Genomic DNA, 21,648 nt, shown 5'->3' on the forward strand with positions numbered 1-21,648 from the left:
CGCGAGCACCGTTCTACTCTACGGCGCCCCACTGTTTTTTAATTCCCATTGCTATTTTCAACGCAAGTAAATAAATAAATAAATATATATATATATTTTATATATATATATATATGTGCACACAAGTATAATTATAATAGGTGTCTTACGTGTTGATGTTAAATAAGTATATGATGTTAGATAAATATAATGATCAAAAAGAGAAAAAGAGGACGAGAAAAAATGTAAAAAAGTATTAAGTTAATTATATTAAAAACTTTGTGAATAAAGTGAAAGAAAACAAAGAGGTAGACAAGAGAAAGAGAAAAAGAGAGAGAGAGAGAGAGACGCACGAGACGTATAAAAGTGTCACGTTAATCGATTCGCATGTAGCGCCACATGCAACTACATTATACGCGTGCACACACACACACATTCATACGTATACAGGTGTATACAATACGCAGCGCGTTAGTTGTAGCGACGCTTTCGCAAAGTTATTACAAAAGCTACTCCATTCAATGCTTTGCGAAGTACAAGTGGCACTACCTTCCAATCCCCCCTAGCTCGTTTCACCGCACCTTCTATCTTCGTGCTATCACTGCGTCCTATTCCATCCCCTACGAAGATACATATGTAGAACATACATACGTAGTGTAAATTTCACGTCTCGAGTGCGCTAGAGCGCTACTTAAGAAAATGCAATTTGCCCTGAGAAGCGGACAATCTGACCTATCGCGCTTTGCTATAAATAAAGATTGCCGTTCTTATTTTAGGATGAAAATTAGCGTGGGTCTCGGACAGTCTCGTCACGAGCCTCCTCGGTTATTTTCGTCGTCACCAAGACAAGATATGCATATACACTCTTTCTATCTCTCGATCTCTATCTCTATCTCTCTCTCTTTCTCACCTTTTTTCCCTCTTTATCTTTCTTTCAATCAAGGATTTCATTTAGAAATTATTAAATTGCATCTTGCTCCTTCGAACAATGAAGAAAAATGAAACTATGATTGGTATAAAGAAAAACGAAACAAATTAGTGTATAATTGATTAACAATCAATCATTTATCTGATTATTATTTGATTCATTTGAATAGAAAAAAAAAAACAAAGAAATTTATTGAGTAGTGAGCTAAGCAAGAAAAAGAAGAAAAAGAAGAAAAAGAAGCGATAATTGCATCGACTAAAAGATTTAGTTTCTAATGCCACGTCTAATTTCGTCTCGTTAGAACTTAAACCTTATGCATTTAAATCTGACAGACGGATGAAAGTCGAAGGTCAAGAACGAGAGAACGAACTCGGACTTCGTCAAGGGATTTCCTACGCCTCAGGCTTACTTTTGAACTCGTTCGATTTTGTCATTCTTCGAATAGAATAATTTGCTAATAACAGGGTTAACGATTGAAGATTAATAAAATTGACGAACAAAGTGTAGTTAATTTCTAACAATAAAATCAAATGGGATTTGTATCTTTCGCAATTTTACGCAATAAAGATTCTTAATCCGAATAATTGAAATCCCCATTTCACAAGTACGCGTAAGTTTTTATATATATGTATATGTGTGTGCACGTATGTATCGATATGTGTTTGTTGGCTGTAGGTACGACAGAAACTCTTATTTGAGAGTTTATAGATATATCTACGACAAAACGATGATCTCGATCGTGAACGAATCATCAACGATCCTTGTAGTCATCATCCAACTTAGATAACAACAGTGAATCAGAGCCTTTCCTTGAAATAAAAATTTTCGATGACGATATTCCTTCTTTCTCTCTCTTCCATTTTCTTTTTTTTTTCTTACTTTTTTAACCTTCTTTGAGTAAACGAAAAAATAGTACAGAAGAAATAAAGCTCGCTATAGAATAGAATTATTTGATAGGGTGGATGAGGGGTAGCCAAGAGGGTACCGTGCAAGAAAGTTTTACATCCCGAGATGGCGTACATCCAATTTTACGTCGTTTCGCGCCAACGGCAGATTGAACCGGGTTTATCTAATTCGACTATTTATACGAGTAAACGCGAAATTCAACGGTGGAAAATTACCGATCTACGTGTTAGCGACAATTCACCCTTCTTTCCCTTTTGTTTCCTGAAAACGACATAGTGAGAATATTAACGATCATATGGATTTGTACTTAAAACAGTATATACCAAAGAAAGAGAGAAAGAATAATATAAAGAGGATATATCTAAATCCAAGACGTCGATCTTGAAATCATTCAAAATGTTTCCATCTTATTTAATTTAACTTTGTTATTTTAATTATATAAAACAAGATAAACGCGTTACATATATTATATCTATATAAATTGAGAAACAAAGAGACGATTTTTCGATAATAATCTACGCAGAAAGCAAACAACATGGCGTAAGTTGTTATAGCAAATAAACACGATACGCCGGCAAGTAATGTTGCCAACGATGTCCGCCAAAGCTTAGCATTATTCTATTTCCTAGGACGGATGATTCAAAATCGTTCGTCAGACGTATAACGAGCTATCTCTCTCTCTCTCCCTTTTTCGACTGAAATGTTCCCTATTGGTAGGTATACACCACTTGTTTCAGTGTTTCATCGATGTCGAACATTGATGATGCTAGAAACGGATCTACTAATTACACGCTAATTAGGTTCGGAAATGAACGGAAACCACGTAACGACGAGAAAATTGAAATTGGTGCATCTATCGATCCGCGGGCACAATTGGAAAACATTATTTCACGTATTAACAACAATTAAGTCATCAATAATGATCATGTAGTATTTCATTTGGAAATAAATATTATAAAACTAATTAATAAATATATTTTCTCATTCGAAAGTGGTAATACGTGAAGCCTTGCACCCCTCCCCCCTCTCTCAATCTTTCTCAAAAAACATTATTTTATGTATTAACAACAATGAAGTAATCAATAATGATCATGTAGTATTTCATTTGGAAATAAATATTATAAAACTAACTAATAAATATATTTTTTTATTCGAAAGTCGTAATACGTGAAGCCTTGCACCCCTATTCCTCTCTCAATTTTTCTTACTCGTTCCTACTCCCACTCTTTCTTTTTATCTCTATCTCCTATCCGCAACGAGAACTATCGATAATGGGCCTTGGCACAGTAAAATTCGTGTTAGTCGGACGGGAGCGCGCTCCTAACATTTTACTTCGAATGGCGTCATGACAAATCTGTTACATTCTTGGAAATGGATATTGGCCGGTCGCCAACCGCCGTTATCTACTTTCCTTTCGGAGTATGATCCATATCCTTAATCCTTTTCGTTGCTTACCCCAAAATTACCTGTTACGATCCCCTTTTAAAATTTATGATCAAAAATGTGGATCCTTAAATGACCCATTATACTCTAATATGAGAATTTACTAGTCACGTGTAACATTGTTCAAATTACCACGTGTTATCGACCGATATTTATCATAAAAAAATAAAAAAATAAAAAAGAAGAAAAATAAATGTAGCGAATGATATTAATATAAATTTGACGTTGATAAAAGTTTAAAAAAATGAGTCGAGCAAATATCACGTTTAAACGATCACTCTTTACTAATAGAAAAAGGAAGAGAGATAGGCAAAAGCGATCCGAGATTATTTTAAGTGTTTCCGACATCTAATCGATCAAGTTCGCGTGATATACGTGTAAGGGACGATCAAGATTCATATGATTACACTTTTGACACCTAAGAAGAAAAGATCTTCTCCTTCGAAAGAAAGCTAAAATGATTGCTCTTGAATTCGTAATGCAAGTAATCTCGGTAAATACATTAATCATTAATTACTTAATATACGTATTCAATCTTTCGAAGAGTGAGTTAGCTATACAAAATGTCTATTATTAAGATAAAAGAAGTAGAAGAGGTAGAAGAAGAAGAAGAAGAAGAAGAAAAAGAAAGAGGAGGAGACCATTTATCCGAATAAATATCTAACGATCTCTCGCGAATCCTCTACAATCAGTAACAAAGATATATGTAGCATCGATTATAAATTATACACGGGATGACCTCGAAAGGGCAAACCGAAAAGGTTTCGTTTATCGATTCTTTGTTAACACTACACGACGAGCGAAATTAGACGGTGACGACGACGATGACAACGACGATGACAACGAATCGAGGAATGATATCCATCCTATCACCTATATACGGAATAATCTCTCTGGTATATAGAACTTACATAGGTGTATTGTATAAGGAAGAGGAATAAAGAATAAGAAGCTGATTTCGTTATGTGGGTCGTCCACTAGGTCATTTCGATTGCTCATTGTGCAAAGGTTAAAGTCCAATTATAGATGACTGAAAAATAAAATGACCCTTCTGTCCTGATACGAAATAATAAACGTTATCTGTATCTTCTTCTCTTTCTTACTCTCTCTTTTTCTCTTTCTCCTGATAGAACAAGATATATTCAAAAGATATATCTTAGAATTTACATTCTTTTATTGAAAAGTGGAACAGGTCGAACATCAAATATTCGAACTAATAATAAAAAAAAGAACGAGAAAAAGAGAAGAAGAAGAAAGGGGTGAGAAGATAAGGTATACTTCGAAAATAAAAAAAAAAAAATAAAAAGATAAAGGATAACGTAAAGAAGAAGAATAAGGAAGGACGAAAAGAAGATATCGAGTTCGACCGCCTCTCTTTCTTTTTCTTTCTCTCTTTCTCCCTTTTTTTCTTTCACTCTTTCTCTCAACGGAAAGCCGTTTCTAGGGTGAAGCAGCACACGCACTGCGTAGAAACCATCCACCCAGGAAGAACTAGGTCACCGGTCACGTACAATACTTGTGCGAGCTCTTCGCGAAACATCATGCGACGGTGGGCGCACGCGCGCTCATTCGAGGGGGTGAAGAAGATACGTTAATTTTCCCTACACGTTTCGTCTTCCGAATTAAACGAAAGGAGTGAGGATAAAATAAGAAAGAAAAAGAAAAACAATAGATAAAAAAATTCATGCATAAATCGAACTAACTAAATTGAAATATACAAATACAAATAAATAATAGATAAACGAAGGAAAGAAAGAAAATTGTTTCTTTCCTTCGTCATGTACTTTTATTATTCTTCAACGTTTCGCACACGATGACATCACATCACTCAGAGATTACATCAAAAGTGAAAGAGTTAGTCACGGAAATATCGATTATATTCTCGAATGTGTTAAACGAGATTGAGATAAAAAATATCGTGCAAATTCGAAGGATAGATTTATTGTCGTCGTTAAACGAGCTTTTCTAAAATCGTTCGTTCGGAAGAGATCACAAATGGAGACAAAGTGAATAGCTTAAACTATTTCTCTTTCTTTCTCTCTGTTTTTGTTTCTACCTATCTCTATTATACTCACGGATAATGGTACTTAACAGAAATAGATCACTCATTTGGCGGCTAGCATCAAATTTGACGTTTTACGAGAGGCAAGCCACGCGTGAACGAACACATGTTATCTTTTAATGGTCGACAGTTTTTTTTCTCTTTCTAAAACGTTCGATACTTAATGTTTCGTAAATATTTTTTATTATTTAGCTTTTCAAAAAGTTAACGAGTTTAAAACACAAACAACGTAAACTGCTCTCTCATTGGAGAACTATCAACGCCATCTACGTTACTGTGATTTCACTGAAATTTTGCAATGATGAAAAAACCCTTTTTTCTTTCCCCATTTTTCTTAATCCTTTTTCCTGTTAAATCTTCAAGGTATTAGATTATTAACGTTATTTGAGAGCCACACGATACAGTTCGTAATATTCTTTGAATAGGTATTTACAAAGTAAAGGTCAAAACGTTGCTTTAAAGCACGAAAGATCTCTGTTATCTTTCTCCCTTTAATATTCTCGATAAACAAGCACGTTCGATTTCTCTCTGTGAACATAGAGTTTCATTTAGTTTTCCTTCACGTCACCTAAGTAGATATTAGAAATGGAACGTTGTAAATGTATACGCTTCTGTAAATGTGTCGCATCGCGTGCGAGATAGAAAGAGAAAGAGAAAGAGAAAGAGAAAATGAGGGAGGAGCATGCCTACGCGACGCGTATTTGCGTGCGCGTATCAACGATGTGACATATAAACACCTAAGTCGAACGGTTGAAACTTTGTGCGAGTATTATTATTACGTTATCGTTGACGATACTTTCAAATTCAAAAGGTATACCATTAAAACGGAGGATAAAGCCAATAGATAATATGAGGGAGTTTAATAACTCAATCTATTTTTTAACGTGTAAAGATAAAATGGAAATAAAAGGGCGCGCGAAAAGAAAGGAAAAGAAGAATAATACAAATACTAATACTAATGCGCGCGAATAGAATAAAAATGAAAGTAAATAACTTACAAGAATACGTCCAGTGGTGGTCTGTCCGGAAATCAGCTCGCCGGCCCAATCTTTGGCCTCAGTCATAAAAGTTCCCTCGAACTCCTTTCCATGGCGGTTCGATTTATGCTCCTTCTGCTTCGGGTCATTTGGGGCGAATTCGGGCTCTTTTCGGCAGCAAAGGAAGGCGAACGCGCGCCAGAGGAGGACGATAAGCAGCCCGGCGAGGAACGTGAAGATGCTCGACAGCAAGAAGCACCACCATTTTCGCTCCTTTAGGCAGTCATCTACCGGGGGCTGCTCGGTCGGCGTCTCTACGCTCGTCATTCCGGCGGATCTCTGCTGCCCCCGGATCACACATTCACCGGCCAACTGTTACTATGATGGCCGATCGCACGCACTTTATACGCTTCATAATTTCGTCGTCCCCTGAAGCCACGCGGCGGCTATCGTCGCCTTCTTCCTCTTCCACCGCTGCTGTCCTTTCTTTTTCTCTCCCGCCACCACTTCTTCCTCTTTTTCCACCCCTTCTTCTTCCTCCTCTTCCTCCACCTCCTCCTCTATCTCCTCCTCGTGCACCGTCGACTCTATCAACCACAAGAAATTTCCTTTCCACTATTTTCGCGCTATCACTCTTTCCTTCCTTCCACCCCCTTACCCCTTTCGATAAGCTCCTTTTTCTCCTCCTCTTCCTCCTTTTCCTCTTCTTCTTCTTCTTTTCCCTCTTCCACGTACGTGCTGCTGCTGCTGCTGCGTTCACCACTCTCTCTTTCCACCACCTCAACTCGGCTGCGAGACGACTGCTCTCTCTCTCTCTTTCTCTCCTCGCTCTTTTGCCCTTTACCTACTTACCCCTCTTCTCTCACTCACTCTCTTTCTTTCTCTCTCTCTCTCTCTCGATCAACCCCCCACCCCCACCCCACCCCCACTACTTCTTGATACGTTTCCTAGTTTATCTCTCAACCTTTCTCTCTTCTTCCTTCTTTCTTCCTCCCCTTTTCGTTCTCTGTACTTTGATCGAATTATCACTTGTAAGGATAACACAACAACTACACGCACCGTTTTTACTTTCGTAACAAATTGTTTACTTTCTCTTAACGTTTTTTTATAGCTATTATTAAAATAATTAATTATTCGTTCGCTTTCGACGTTATTACAACGTGTCTCACTTCGCACTGAAACGTCCACGTATCTTTATTAATCACGTAACACGTATGTCTAGCGAATTTGTTCTTTCTCTCTCAATCTACCCCTTTTAAAGAAAATAAGAGAACAGGGAAGAAAATTTTACCCGATCAACATAGTAGACGAAGGAAAAATGATTTGGTTCGTCTCATCCCGTCTATCGTCGTGACGCGTCGCGTCGTGTCGTGTCGCGTCGTGTCGCCTCGCCTTCACGTCGTCGAGTAAAATTTTCGTCGTCGAGCAACGTGTGTCCTCTTCTACTATCTCGTGCTCACTCGCGACGACGAGGACGACTCGACCGACCGGCAGTCAATGCCGTTGTCTTTCCTATACAGTATATATATATATATACTTACGTACATGTAGTATATGTATATATATCTCTATATACGTGTATGCGTGCGTATATATACATATATATGTGTATATATGGCACCATAGCACGACAGACACTTTCCACCTCTACTTCTTCTTTTTCCCTTCCTACACTTCCTCGAAGTGGGGTGAATAATCGTGAAAAAGCACTGGCTGTTTGACGAGATACCTGTCCACCAGTACCAGGACTCTTCTGCTTTTGTTTTCTTTTTATCTTTCTCTTTTTTTATCTTTTTCCCTTTCTCTTTTAACCCCTAAAAGAGACGAGTTTCTCGATAACGATAACTGCTACGATAACTATAACGAACTATCCGTATTTACTATATTTGCTTGTTTGTTCGTTCATTCCTTTTTAACACCAAGAACAAATGTTTCACCTTCGTCGAATGAAGATAAAGGATATTCGAATTATTCGAGAAGGCTCTCGCTGTAGCAGCAGCAGCAGCAGTAGCACCACCACCACCACTACCACCAGACAACCACCACCGCCACCACCACACCACCACCACCACCTGCACCACTGCCACCACCACCACCACCACCACTACCACCACTTTCTTCTACTTCTTCTTCTTCAGCTTCTCCTCTTCTTCTTCTTCTTCTTCTTCTTCTACTTCTATCTTCCTACTTCTTCTTCTTCTTCTTCGTCTACCGCTCGTTTCGTACCGTCTCTTACTACTCTCGAGCGCGTATATCAAAGTTTAGTTTTTATTAGCCTATCGGGCTGCAGCACACCACCGACGACGACGGCGACGGCGGCGACGACGACGACGACGACGAGGACGACCGAAGGTCCCGACGACCATACCAGTGCTCCGCAGCAATCAATACGCAACAATGGACCGGGACCAATAAGCTCGAAGCTTTTCCTGACGTAGAGAGACGCACGCTCTCCCTCTTGCGAGTCAAACCGAGTCTTCCTCTCCTCCCTAACCCATCGTCACCCCTACGACACACCGCATTCGCCAATCTACTTGCGGCTGAGCAGCTTTGAAAGCTCACCGTTTGGCGTCGCTAATCTCAAGCCCGCCAATACTCGAATTTACGCTTTCCATTGATTTGATAAAATGAACGCTTCCAATCTTTTACATTTACTTTTACATTGAAATATTCGAATTCAATAAATAATTCCAAAACTTACCGTCAATATTCTTCTCGTAAAAAGCAACTCAACTCGTTTTAGAACGTAATGTTATGTAACTCGATATTTGATCATTAAAGTGACTAATTAAATACCAGTTTCTTCGTATTATTTATCGTCACTTAATTTTTGTTAAATACTTAAGGGACAGATGTAAATAAGGCGATTATCGAAGGAATAATGAATTCAGGTTCGATGGTTTCGTAGACTTTCGTTTAACGAACATTTGGGGGGGGGGGGGAATTAAACTGTTGCAATTGAAATCGTTCGTTTTTGCTGCACAATGAAAAAAATATTAACATTTGCGTAACGAATCGACGAATCTAGCGCCCTCTCGTAGTCTTCAAGTTTCAACGAGAACGAGGATAAAAAAGGCGCTCTACGATTACCGACTATCTAAGGTGTTCGTTTGATCGATCTACGACATACATTTGATAATAATTTAAGATTATATAAGATCATGTAAGATATGTAAACGAAAACTCGTTTTCGTTTTATAAATCATAGATTACACCTAAGTAAAAGAGAAGATATCCCGTTAAAAGGTACGATAAGTCGTCGTCCATGATATTTTTTTCATTTTTATAAATACTGGTTTACTTTCCCTAGTATCTCGCCGATGTGAAATAATATGTCAAAAGTTATTAAAAGATTTATTGATTTATTACGAAATTGTTGTTATAGATTAGGCAAATGTCGTGTCATCATCCTTCCTGCCGTAAATATAATTAAAAATATATATGTATATGTTAGATATAATGATGAGGCTTTGGTGTGCGAACCTACTCCGTTCTCTTTCTCTTTCTCTCAGGTTCGTACACGAGGTCTTGCATCCATATAGGAAAGCTGAGCAGAGAAGGAAGATACCAAAGGCAAGAACGTCGTTCGAACTATCGCGCGGTGTCCTTGACACCGAGGAAGCTGCAATGGCGTCGCCCTCGACACTCGATGGGATTTTAATATCTTCTATACGGTATTTGATTGTAAGCTGGTCCATAGTTCGAATCGTCAGGTCCGGGTGGATTCGCTGCTAGCGCACGTCTTATGGCCTCTGGGATTGGGGGTGGCGTTGGTAAATGAGCACCCTGAGGACGGAAGCCATTTTCGTCTGCCACGTATTCCACTTGAATAGGTGTACCGTCGGGTGCCGTGTACGAGAATCTACCCTGCACCGCCTACACTCATACATCAAGCATGTTTTTTACTGTTCTTTTCTTTTTATCAAGATCAAAAGTCCAATAATATATCTCGTATCTTCAAAAATGTATGTTTCGAAATTACCTCAGCTTGCTGTCCAGGACCACCACCTGCTTTAGGGCGACCAGTTTCCTGGGCTGAAATTCCATTTTCTGTCTCGTAGCTCCAGTTGTACGTGCCATCTGGGAAAGAATCGCGTTGCTGGCTACGAATTGCTATAAACCGACCACTGTACGGGCTAGAGTGAAGGAAATAAATGGTATTTACTTTATCTTCTTTTTTCAAATGTTACGAAAGGGTACCAAGGGGTGCCAAGAATGTTGGATAATTTGATCAGAATAAATTGTTAGAATAAAGTTTGAGAATACAAATGTTAGATACAGTTATAGTTTTAGTTGTATCGAGTTATGTGTTGAAAAAATCATTCGAAGAAAATGAAAGCATTTCAAATAAAAATCAAAAATATCATTTACCTGTTGTATTCCGGTTGATACTTCGGCTGTGGTTGATAACTAGGCTTTGGTGTCTGCGGGAAGAGATTTTGATTGAAACCTCTGAAACCTCCGAACTGCCCCAAGGCAGAGCCAACAAGAGCGAGGATCAGTATCTGCAATCAAGTAAGATATGAAGATAGAATAGTACGAAAGTGTAGGTACGTGATATGATTACAGTATGTCGATAATTTCTATGAACATGTCCACACTTCTCGACAGAGAAATAGTAAGAACATGGCAGTTTGAAAAGACACTCACTGTATACTGCATGACGATGATGATTCTCCACGGATCGTGATGCCGATTTGAAGAGTATCGAATCTGTGGCATCAACCACGAATACCGCTGGCATTTATATGAAGACGCTCAAGATCTTCCCTTCTCTCTGCTCCTCTAGACCACATCGGTGTCCATTCTCCTCTCTTCTCAAGCACGCAAGTCGTTCTAAGCGCCCTCGCATCCTCGCCCCACCTCAACCCCACGTTCGAGGTCACACGGATCCCGGAGTCATTTGTACTTACGTATATATATCTATGTTTTCAAAGCGTTAACATATTGTTATCGTTTAATAATCAATTCAATGTTATCTCCTATTATATTACCACATCAAGCCAATATGATTAAACGTGGAACGAAAATAGACAATTTATTTTAGAAAAAAAAAAAAATAAATTTAAATGAACAATATATACGTCATGTACACTTTGGAGGATGATGGTTTTAACATTTTAAAAAATTCAAAAAAAAGAGAGAAAAATTGTGACAGCAAATAAATAAGAGCATAACTACTTGCTGGAATAATAAATGAAAGTGTCAAGATATTATGTTTTGTCAATTCATAAACGCATCCGCGAAGGTGTACGATCACCAACGATGATTTCATTCCTGATATATTCATAATTCGCTCTCTGCTTTTCGCCATCCAAAGGCGTAAACGCATTGTTCTTAGGTGAGACCACTCCCAGAGAACATCGCTAACTCTGCTATCTACCTGTATCTTATACAGGACTGGTGTATGATCGTCTATAAGTCGTAATATTGCAGATGTCTTGGCTTAAAGGTAGATCGTGCTATATGTGAACAGAGTCTGGTTTAAATACGATTATCGTGAATTAGGTATTACTCCTTTAATAATTTGCTTATGTATGAATGCATACCAAATACTAATTACTTTGTTCTGAGAAGTTTTTGCATAACTAGGATCAAATGAAAACAACTCGATGATATTTTTCTCGTTTCATATCGAGGATTCCAATCGAACGTTAATAATCGAGCTTGCGAAATGTCCCTGATAATAATAATGAGAAAATATGCAATAATAAAGTAAGTACAATGTGTAGGAATTGACGCTTAATAAGTCTAACTAATTTCCAATCGAAATAGATAATAAATGATTGTAATTAAAATGAAACTTATGACAATGTTATCTGATTTTATTGATCATTTTATTAGATATTTTGTTCTGTAGTATTTAAGTTTCTAACCATATTACGTATGCATACATCATAACTATCCCATTGCGAACATTATCATTATTTTAATGAGATATAAGTTACGAAATCGATCGTTCGGTGTTTTCATCGTAAATCGTCCCAATTTGGGTAGAAACGAGAATAAAGATCGATGGATTCAATCGACTGGAAGGAAACGAAAGAAGAAGGCGGTACGTAAGGCAATTTAAGTTGGGCATTGAACGGCTAGGCGCGGATCGGTTTGCATAATTCTCGAGTAGGATGCTCGCCTGGGAGGCCCCCGAAGGTATGCCTTCTATCCGAGCCGTGGTGAGTCTGAAAGCTCACAACGATGACGAGGCATACCTAAGTCAATGTAGTTAATAAAACCAGAAAGGTCAGACCCGGTTCGAATAATTCTCCGAGACGCCGAGAGCATTCCGCGAGATCTAGAACCATCCTAGATGAGACAACAGGTTCGAAAGAGATCCTTGTTGATCCTTACAAAGAGTTTTCTTTAGTTAAAAGATTTTAAATTTATTTTCAGGACATCTCATTAAGTAAGAAAGTAAGTAAGATACTAGTTGATCATTAATTTAACAACAAACACGTGTTTTAAATATATTTTCTTGATCGTTGCAAGCATTACGCTAAACGCCTAAAGGTGATGCACTTAAATATACTGAATTCCAAATGGGACGAGTGTGTGGGATGAGGTGTCTCGATCTTCTCACGGTACAACTCGGGTATAAAATGGTGCACCTATAAATCAAGGATATTCCTGGAATTCTCATGAAAGTATGTAGATACGCAGTTATCGAATTTCTGGCGATAAGTCCCCCGAGAGAACACAATGTAATTTCTCGGATATCTCTTACCAAGATTCAAGATCACTGCCGACGCTCGCTGATCTTGCTACTTCCTTTCTTTATCCTACTTATTGTCCACGAAGTTAAGGTGATCGTCTATCTTTCCTTTCTCTCACTCTTTCTCTCTCACTCTCACTCATTTACTCTTTCTCTCTCTATCTATCTTTCTGTCTACTTTATCTCTAATCCTACTTTTCCTTATTCCTAAGTGTTCTATCAAAACTTTCGTTAACAATTCCGTGACCCGGCAGTTGACTTTCCACCTAATGTAAAAGTTACCATCTTTATGGCCGACTATCATTAGGATTATCATCATCATCATCATCATCATCATCGTCGTCGTCGTCATCATCATTGCAAAGGATCATCACTATTCCACGCTGCTTTATTCCCGTAACTCGGCGAATAACTCGCTAAAAGTTATTGTGCAATCATTCTGGCATTTCTGGCCGACTCCTCTCTTTGTGCTCTGCCCTTCTTTTCTTTCCGGTCCGTGACGAAAGCGAAAGGAATCCATCCTAGAAGATCCACGCCCAGTGGAGCCTAACTGTCAGCAATATCTCGACTCTTCTCTTTCTCTCTGTTTTTACGTGCAAGGATTCGAGCATCGTGATGATAATTAGAGCTTCAAAAGGTCGCTTGTATCGACATATCGTGCATCTAAATGATTAATCGATGGTTAATTGCACTTAACTCTAACCGTTGCTACGCCAATTTGTCGTAAGTCGATATATGTAAATATATTAGATCTATCTATTACCTTTCATAAATTCGTGTCCTGAATTTATTTTACTTTATTATCGTCGTATTAATTTTCAATAAAAATGACACGACCGAATTTCGAGCATCGATCATTCTCGTAAAAGTAAATTGAAAAATAAAAAGAAATAAAGGAAAAATTATGAAAATCACTGAAAGGTGTTGCGGTCGATGAAGTTATAGTCATTTTCGTGACAGGATACGACTCGCCCAGGTGTCCATCGATCTCCTTGACCGATATATCCCTCGTGCGCAAAGATCAAAACGTTTCACGATTGTATGCAAAATATCGATTTCGTCTATCGGCCATTCTAACAATACCATCGAGCTGACAGCTCCTTCTGCTTCCTTTTCGATTGTGTCACAGAATGGAAAGCACTACGTGACATCCTGACCCCAATGTTAAAGGCGCGGTTTGACATCCCCGGTCAGTTAACATACGTTTCGTGAGAGACTGACTCGTATGTATTTACTACATCTTTCGCCAGTCTTGCTAACTCCTTCTTGTATCATAAATTTCATGATTTCATTTATCTTCTAACAGGTACCACTTATGTAATATTAACAATAAATGTATACGTAATAATTCGTTTCCCTTATCATTCTTTTATTAAATTAAACATTAATAATAGATATAGTCTTAATGTTTATCACCATTAAATTCCTCATCAATCATAGTCTTAACTAATATAATACAAATCTATCAATTTGTCATTCGTTTGATGAACAATTGTTAAGGTATTCAAGGTTAAACATTACATCGTATTATTGAGATAAAGATCAGCGGCGAGAAAATAGAATCGTAAAATTCATAGTAAAAGGATCTCGATGGTACTTTCAAACTTTCACGGCTTTCGTGAATGCCTCTTAAGAGGTGCCAGAAACGAAGTTCCAAGCTGTTCACGGTGAAAATGTTAAATCCTGGGATGAGCCAGAGTCGTCCATTCGGTCGACCGTTCGTTCGTTCGTTCGGTCGGTTAGTTGATCGTTGTGCAACGCAAAGAGGAGGCCGATGATTTGCTTTCACTGACTCACCTTTAAACGTGATATTACGATTACCATTAACATTAACTACGAGTGGCATTTCGAGTTGGTTTCCTAAAATTTAACGCCTCCGTAATAACAACGATTTAATTGATAGCTAGGTTAGACAGCTACCAGTAGGTTGTTCGCTTATTAATTGGTCAAACCTAAGTTCTTCTGGTATTATAAGTAACAGGTACGAAAAGATATAACTCAATTTCAAGTCGATTGCATGTATTTATCATCGTCTAAAGACACAAGCGGTTACATTCTATTAAAAGAACAATAATAGCGCGCGTTAATTTGACGTTTTATCGTCTAGATAAATCTGAAGCAGCTCTTCTCTAATCGTAAGTGATCTCTCCTCTTCGTATCGTATCCAGTAAACTGTCTCTTTATCTCTCTTTTTCTCTCTCCTTCTCTTGGTTTTTTTTCTTCCTATTTGGATTTCGCTAGCATCGATTATTTCGTCAAAGGAAATTACATTAAACTTTTTCACGCTGGATCGATCACTTAAAGATACAATTTCCTTTCTTTTTAAACATCTAGATGTTACGTTACGATAACATTGTCCTTTATCTTTCCAAATAAATCTTTAGTTCTAACAGATCATTATCCAAATAATTTTCGTTGTGATTTAGTCTCTAATGGAATTTACCTATTTGGCTTTCCACTCGAAACGAACTGACGAGTACGTATGTCAAAAATAGAAATTGCAAAAGAAGAGAGAAAAGGAGAGAGAAAGAGAAAAAGATAGAAAGAAAGAAATAGAGAAGAGCAATAAGGAGCATAATTTAAAACGTTAAATAAAGGCAATCCTCTTTGATCCTTCTCATTCAATTTCCTTACTATTCTTCTTTATCTATCAACGTGAAGGATCGAATGAAAAGGACAATTACGCATTTGTAGATGTTACAGGCAGTTCCTTGTGATTTTTATAGTTAGTGTCTTAGCAAAAGCTAGCTGGTTTAGAAAATGATATACCCTCAAAGAAAAAGAAGGAGAAGAATAAGAATAAAAGACTTCGTTCATCTTCGTTGACAATAGCGAACGAATCGTCCTGATACTCGTGATAATCGTAAAGAACGATAAAAGTAATATAATGAAAAAAAAAAGAAAAAAAAAATAAGAAAGAAAAAAAAGAATAAGAGAAAAGGAGAAAGATGTGGAAGAGAAAAATAGAATAGAAGTCGATAAACATAATGTCATGTCTAGTATCTCCTGTAAGGCTCCTCCTCCTCGGGATGAGCCGCGTTGTAGCTGAGGGCTCGTTGGATGGCAGGTGGAATGGGCGGAGGTGTAGGTAAGTGAGCACCGCTCGCTTGAAAGCCGTTCTCGTCTGCGGTGTAAGTGACCAATATCGGGGTACCGTCTGGTGCTGTATAACTATATTGACCTCTGACCTCTTCGATTTGGGCTGGACCAATATTCTTTGGACGTCCTTGTTCTGCTACCGAGATTCCATTTTCGGTGTCGTAACTGAAAAAACATTTTCAATTTAAATCGAGAATCTTGTGTTTTACTTATTTGTGGGATCTTACTTAGATTGTTTGGAGAATCGAAAAGCACGTCTTTCGCTTTTTATACTATTTTGGATCACTGAGATATTCAGGACCTTTAGGTTTTACTTACTCACGAATGTCTACTTAAATTAGGAAAGAAGATGTTTCGTCTTTATATATTATTTATAGGTATATACAGGATGTTAAAAGTTGTTCAGCTTTGAGAATACATTCTATTACATTGAACATAAAAAAAAAACAGAGTTTTTATTATCAAGAACAATAATAATTGCTGGAAAATACTATAACAAGGATTTCCGTGAAACGGGACTACCATTGATGATATGTCATACACAGGATGATAAAAATCTACAGAATAATAAACGCGATTATGTAAAACGAAGAAGTTCGGTTTCTTGCGGATGTCGATAATGATTTTAGTAGAAAAATAGATTCCAATTATTGACATGATTCTTATACACAAAAAATAATAAAACTGAGTAATTTTAATCCTTCAAGAAAAAAAAATGCAAAATTATGGGAAAAAAATAAGATTGGAAAAAGAAACGGGTAGGGGTTGTAAAGGACGAATAAAGAAAGTTAACGATAAGAAGAAAAAGAAGATAATTGCCAAGTTTGAGGTACAAAAAGAGAGATGTCGGTAGATCTGTGAGGCGTCACACAAGGCAGGTGTCATGGGAGGTGTCTGAGAAGAGTTAGATGCGATTTTATAAAGACACGCGAACAGCCAGAGTGTGGCTGCGGATGGGACGGAAGGTGGACAGGTAGGTAGGTAGGAAGATAGGTAGGCAGATACGTAGGTAGGTAGGTCGATTGTAATTGTTCGATTGCGCAATCCGTTATTGCGAACTGCGCAGGCGATTAACATGGACGATTAACATCGAAGTCAATTAGCTATCTTTCTCGAGCGTGTACATATGCAATGATTCGGTGGCTGTATCACGATGTTGCTTCTCGTGTTTTACTAGGATTCCTCCACGTCGAAGAAAAAGTTCGATCAATTCTTTCACATCTAATTAGATGGATGATGCATAATGACGTTTAATAGTTTGAAAACGAAAAAAAAAATGAGAGAAAGAAATGTTTCATGTTTTTTTTCGTATTCGAAATTTCGTAGTTCAATCGTTCTCATTCTTTCGAAGGCCAATTCTTGGTTGTGCTCATCGGAGCCGAAAATCGTGGTATGATCGGAAATAAAAATGGAGGCGAACGTGCTAACGAGCACGATTACATCTTCGACGCGTGACGAGTAGTTTATAATACGCGCGAATTATCCCGTTTATATGTAGGTATATACGTAATTTCAAGAGGAAAGAGCAACCGAGATCCTTCGACCGTGTCGAGATCGCTCTTGAGGAAACGAAACAAACGGACGAACACCTCGGTGCCGTTTATCGATGGAAGGACGGACAGACTTACCTGTAGGAGTAAGATCCGTCTGGTGCTGTGTCTTTCGATTGTCGCAATATGGCGATATGTCTGCCGTAGTACTCGGGGTTGTATGGATATCTGTTGTATTGTGCATATGACGCCACCGTCAGACCGAGTAATAGCACCTACAAACGTTTAAAATACAAACAATCTCAAGCGTGTTAAAAAGAAAAGTTGGACATGGTCAGTGTTGAAAGTTCAAATTTGTGGTATAATTTCCAGTAAAATAAAATTTTTAAAAAATAAGATCAAAATAAGCTTTTTACAATATCTATTTCAAACGATTTCTACTTTAAATTCTAGTTTGTTAGAGATAATTTCTTTTTATTGATTCGATTATAAAATTACATTGGAAGCTTCTACTTTATCCGTTCATATAATCAATTTCTTTAAATAAGACGCAGGACAAGCGTGAATAATCTGCGCGTTAGTCACGATCGAAAGGATGTTCCTCAGGTAAAATAAGGACACAAGTGGGACGATTGGAACGTTGAAAAAGTTTTGATCTTTATGAACTGTCGGCGCGTTTATGAATAATAATAAGCATAACCGGGAACTGCGGTTTCTTCACTCGCGGTCATACCGCGAATGAATATGCGCGCGGCACGTGTCGCCACGGCGCGTTCTTTTGATATGCCAATTAGTAGCGCGTCCTACGGTTTTTAAACGATACCTTTAACTAATATTTTAACGATTTATCGAACCGCAAAAATTTGCGTTATCGTTAATTACTACATAGATATCGATGTTCTCTTATGTTGACCTTTTGTTAACGAGTTAAAGTTATGAAATAAAGTAATACAATTGAAATTGATAGTTTAACAACGAGCTTACAACATCGTCCATTAAATCCAACCAAATAGAAATTTAATTAGTATAAACCAAAGAAATTTTATTGATAAAAACAAAAATAGATGATAATCTTATTTCACTCACAAGGATCTTCATAGTGTCTTCGTAGATCCGTAAGAAATAACGGAAAAAGTAAAATTAAAATGGTGTGTAAGACGACGAAGTGGTTAAGTTTGACAGACTCAAATTACTCGAATTCACGTTTATTGAAACGACGATGAAGAGATTTATGTGTTACACAGAGTGGTTCTAAGCACTGTCGAAGATTACAGTGGCCAGGTTGGTCATGATGAGGTTTTATAGTCAACGTCGCATTCTCCTTCTGGACTACCATCCGCCCCGCCACAGAGACAACGATGCTTAACGAGAGGTTGAAGGGGAGAATTAATCTTCGAAGTGTTCGTGTAATTCAAAGAAGCCAGTTGCACTTAAAAGATGGCACATTCCCTCCTTCTTTCCCTTTCCTTCCCTTCCCTACCCTTCCCTTCTTTACTCGAACTATTCCGTGGGCCGTATTTGCCCCTCCCGCGAATTCGAGAAGATTTGCCTGACTTAACCTGACCTTTCGTACCTGCGATACGATAATAATTATTACTTATACTCGAACTCCGTCCTTTATATGATCAGAATTTTTTCCTAAGACTACCTTATTCTCATTTCTCTTTCTATTTATCTGTCTATCTATCTATCTATTAATGTAGTTATGTAAATACATTTACATATTTCTACTTATATGTGTAAGTAAGTATATTGTGCCTACATTTTATATGGGAGATAAGGACACGTCGATGGTGCGAAGGAATTTTGCTATCTCGTAAGACTATCTATTGTTAAAGTATTCTTTCAATATTACACTATCCTCCCCTAGTTTTAATAATTTTACAATTCAATTGTATCCAGTTTCTTTCCTTTTTTTGTTCGTTTCTTTAATTTAACAATTATAGTTGCAGAATTCAACTATATCTATAATCTGTCTCTTTCTCTCTTTTTTTTTTGTTGGCTTTTTTCATTTCGCATTTATTGTTGTAAAATAATGTGATAAAAAATAGGCAGAATGTTTAACTGATATCATCGATTTTATATTATCAATCATTGAATGTTGATATCGTGTATGTCAGTTTACCTTTTGCGTGATCGTCAAATTAAATACATCTAATCGAATATGTCTAACTAATAATGGTACGATAAAAGTATACGTCGATGTTTTACTTAAACTGATCATTATCTTCTGCCCGTTATAACATATCTTGTAACACATCGAGCAAGACGACCTCGCCATGGGATTCAGATCGTCAGATGTACTACGGATCATCGCAGGGCGTATTCCTTTCACTGTTTGCTACAACTTGCCGAACAATTAACATTATTGTGTCCGGGTATACTTACGACATTTTGCATTTATATTTTTATTTTTATTTATGAGAACATAACAATGACATCATTTTTTTTTTTATATGAATGCAGTTAAAAATTTTCGAATTTTTCTGGTGTACCTATAGACGTTGTTTACATTTTCTCGCAAAATCATACATTTTATTTATTCTCGCAAATTTTTAATATTGATTGCATCTGTATTTTCTATAATAATAATGCTACTCTTAACAATTAATTGTATTTAATTATTATTACTTTTTTAAATAATTAATTATATTAGTTAATAAATGGGAATCAATTATTATTGATCTATACAAGAATCTATTCCTAAAGATCTATATTGAAGTCGATAAAACAGGAATCTACTAGTAGTAAGTAGTGTTAGGTCAGTGAAACAGGATTCAGTTTTTATCGACTAAAACTATTTGACCAGTAAAACAGTTTTCTATTATATCAACGATTATTTCATGAGATAAATAGAACAGTTCTCTGTTCTACTCCGAATATAAGATAAAAAGTTTGACTACAATCTTTGGTGATTTCTATGGGGATAAATGACCTAGAAGAAAATAAGTTCATGATGTTAGCATGATGTTAGCAATGCACCTCTTTTTAGTGATTTCTAACAAATCAAAAAAGAGAACTAGACGATGGAAGCGCCATCATGTGGACATTTAAACTTGAATCCGCTAGTGAGTGGTGTAGGGTCTCTATGTAGGAAATGTTTTCAACCGTTTAACTAAATATTTAATTTGATTTGTTACTGTTGGAAATATTTAATTATTCTAATGTTAATAATTATAAATTATTAAGATAGTAAATTGTGTTGTTAACAATGAAAGTAAAGGTTTTATCAAGAAATCCGGATGAATATTTACGAGAAACCAAACGTGATATTCACAAACGTATGTATCATTTGTGAACATAACCTCTAATATACATAAAGCATGCAGAAAAAATTAATAAATGAATTTTTTGAATGTTTAGTTCCTAGGAATTATGATCCATCGTTACATCCTTTCGAAGTACCAAGAGAATATACTAGAGCTTTAAATGCCGTTAAATTGGATAGAGTTTTTGCTAAACCTTTCATAGGTTGTTTAGAAGGCCATAAGGATGGTGTATCAGCTGTTTGCAAACATCCTTTGCGTTTATCAGTTCTTCTTAGTGGTGCCTATGATGGAGAGTTGAAAGTATGGAATTTATCTGATAGAACAGCAGAACGATCTTTCATAGCCCACGATGGCATACTTCGTGGTATTACATTCACCCCGAGTGGACAGCATTTCATGACAATCGGTGATGATAAAACTATAAAGACATGGAAAGCTGAGAAACCATTGTTCGGTGAAGAAGAAGAACCTGTTAATACCATTATTAGCAAAGTAAATAATCATAATTTCTTTTTATTCAATATTCTTCGTTATTGTTATTATACCAACGAAATTAATTATAGTCCCAGTTAACTGGTATATCACATCATCGAAAAGATCCAGTTTTTGTTACTTGTGGAGATACATGTCAACTTTGGGAAGAGACAAGGAATGAACCAATACGTACTTTCAAATGGGGTGTTGATAGTTTACACGATGTCAAGTATAATCCAGTACAAAAAAATTTGTTAGGTGAGAACATGGTAATATGTACTTGCTACAAATCTAATGGAACATATCTAAAAT

At 37.0% G+C, this 21,648-nt stretch overlaps 4 protein-coding genes across 9 annotated transcripts in view; 1 reads left to right on the top strand and 3 right to left on the bottom strand.

Moving 5' to 3' along the window:
- slo (calcium-activated potassium channel slo) overlaps positions 1 to 8,782 on the bottom strand; it is an 85,905-nt gene extending 77,123 nt beyond the window's left edge. For 2 of the 5 annotated variants that reach the window (XM_089170931.1, XM_089170932.1), the window contains exon 1: positions 6,317 to 8,779. In XM_089170931.1, coding sequence (XP_089027057.1) covers positions 6,317 to 6,622 — 306 coding nt within the window. In that variant the 5' untranslated portion in view covers positions 6,623 to 8,779. Of the gene's footprint in view, positions 1 to 6,316 lie in introns of all 5 variants that reach the window. The other 3 variants (XM_089170929.1, XM_089170930.1, XM_015334446.2) reach the window with 3 other exon arrangements.
- An 855-nt stretch (positions 8,783 to 9,637) lies between these two features.
- LOC107074020 (endocuticle structural glycoprotein SgAbd-2) lies at positions 9,638 to 11,104 on the bottom strand. The gene is made up of 4 exons (XM_015335032.2): positions 10,946 to 11,104; positions 10,667 to 10,800; positions 10,278 to 10,431; positions 9,638 to 10,171 (listed from the first exon to the last, which is right to left on the bottom strand). Exons 1-4 carry the CDS (start codon positions 11,015 to 11,017, stop codon positions 9,953 to 9,955), a joined length of 579 nt encoding a protein of 192 aa, XP_015190518.2. The 5' UTR covers positions 11,018 to 11,104; the 3' UTR covers positions 9,638 to 9,952.
- A 3,902-nt stretch (positions 11,105 to 15,006) lies between these two features.
- LOC107074009 (endocuticle structural glycoprotein SgAbd-1) lies at positions 15,007 to 19,522 on the bottom strand. The gene is made up of 3 exons (XM_015335018.2): positions 18,680 to 19,522; positions 17,732 to 17,868; positions 15,007 to 16,268 (listed from the first exon to the last, which is right to left on the bottom strand). Exons 1-3 carry the CDS (start codon positions 18,689 to 18,691, stop codon positions 16,001 to 16,003), a joined length of 417 nt encoding a protein of 138 aa, XP_015190504.1. The 5' UTR covers positions 18,692 to 19,522; the 3' UTR covers positions 15,007 to 16,000.
- Positions 19,523 to 20,659: 1,137 nt separating this feature from the next.
- LOC107073942 (DDB1- and CUL4-associated factor 13) overlaps positions 20,660 to 21,648 on the top strand; it is a 47,784-nt gene continuing 46,795 nt past the window's right edge. For both annotated transcript variants that reach the window (XM_089171351.1, XM_015334908.2), the window contains exons 1-3: positions 20,660 to 20,874; positions 20,957 to 21,354; positions 21,426 to 21,594. In XM_089171351.1, the coding sequence (XP_089027477.1) occupies positions 20,805 to 20,874; positions 20,957 to 21,354; positions 21,426 to 21,594 (637 nt within the window). In that variant the 5' untranslated portion in view covers positions 20,660 to 20,804. The remainder of the gene's footprint in view (positions 20,875 to 20,956; positions 21,355 to 21,425; positions 21,595 to 21,648) is intronic.

Source organism: Polistes dominula, unplaced genomic scaffold, assembly GCF_049000335.1.
Source record: "Polistes dominula isolate Pdom_NZ unplaced genomic scaffold, Pdom_raw_medaka contig_31, whole genome shotgun sequence".
Taxonomy (NCBI): Eukaryota; Metazoa; Arthropoda; class Insecta; order Hymenoptera; family Vespidae; genus Polistes; species Polistes dominula.

Coding starts and splice junctions, on each gene's coding strand:
- LOC107074009 (XM_015335018.2), bottom strand. Junction 16,269..17,731: donor GACGGATCTTACTCCTACAG/GTAAGTCTGTCC, acceptor ATGTTTTTTCAG/TTACGACACCGAAAATGGAA.
- LOC107074020 (XM_015335032.2), bottom strand. CDS start 11,017: ATGCCACAGATTCGATACTCTTCAAATCGGCATCACGATCCGTGGAGA. Junction 10,801..10,945: donor TCATCGTCATGCAGTATACA/GTGAGTGTCTTT, acceptor ACTTGATTGCAG/ATACTGATCCTCGCTCTTGT. Junction 10,432..10,666: donor TATCAACCGGAATACAACAG/GTAAATGATATT, acceptor CCTTCACTCTAG/CCCGTACAGTGGTCGGTTTA.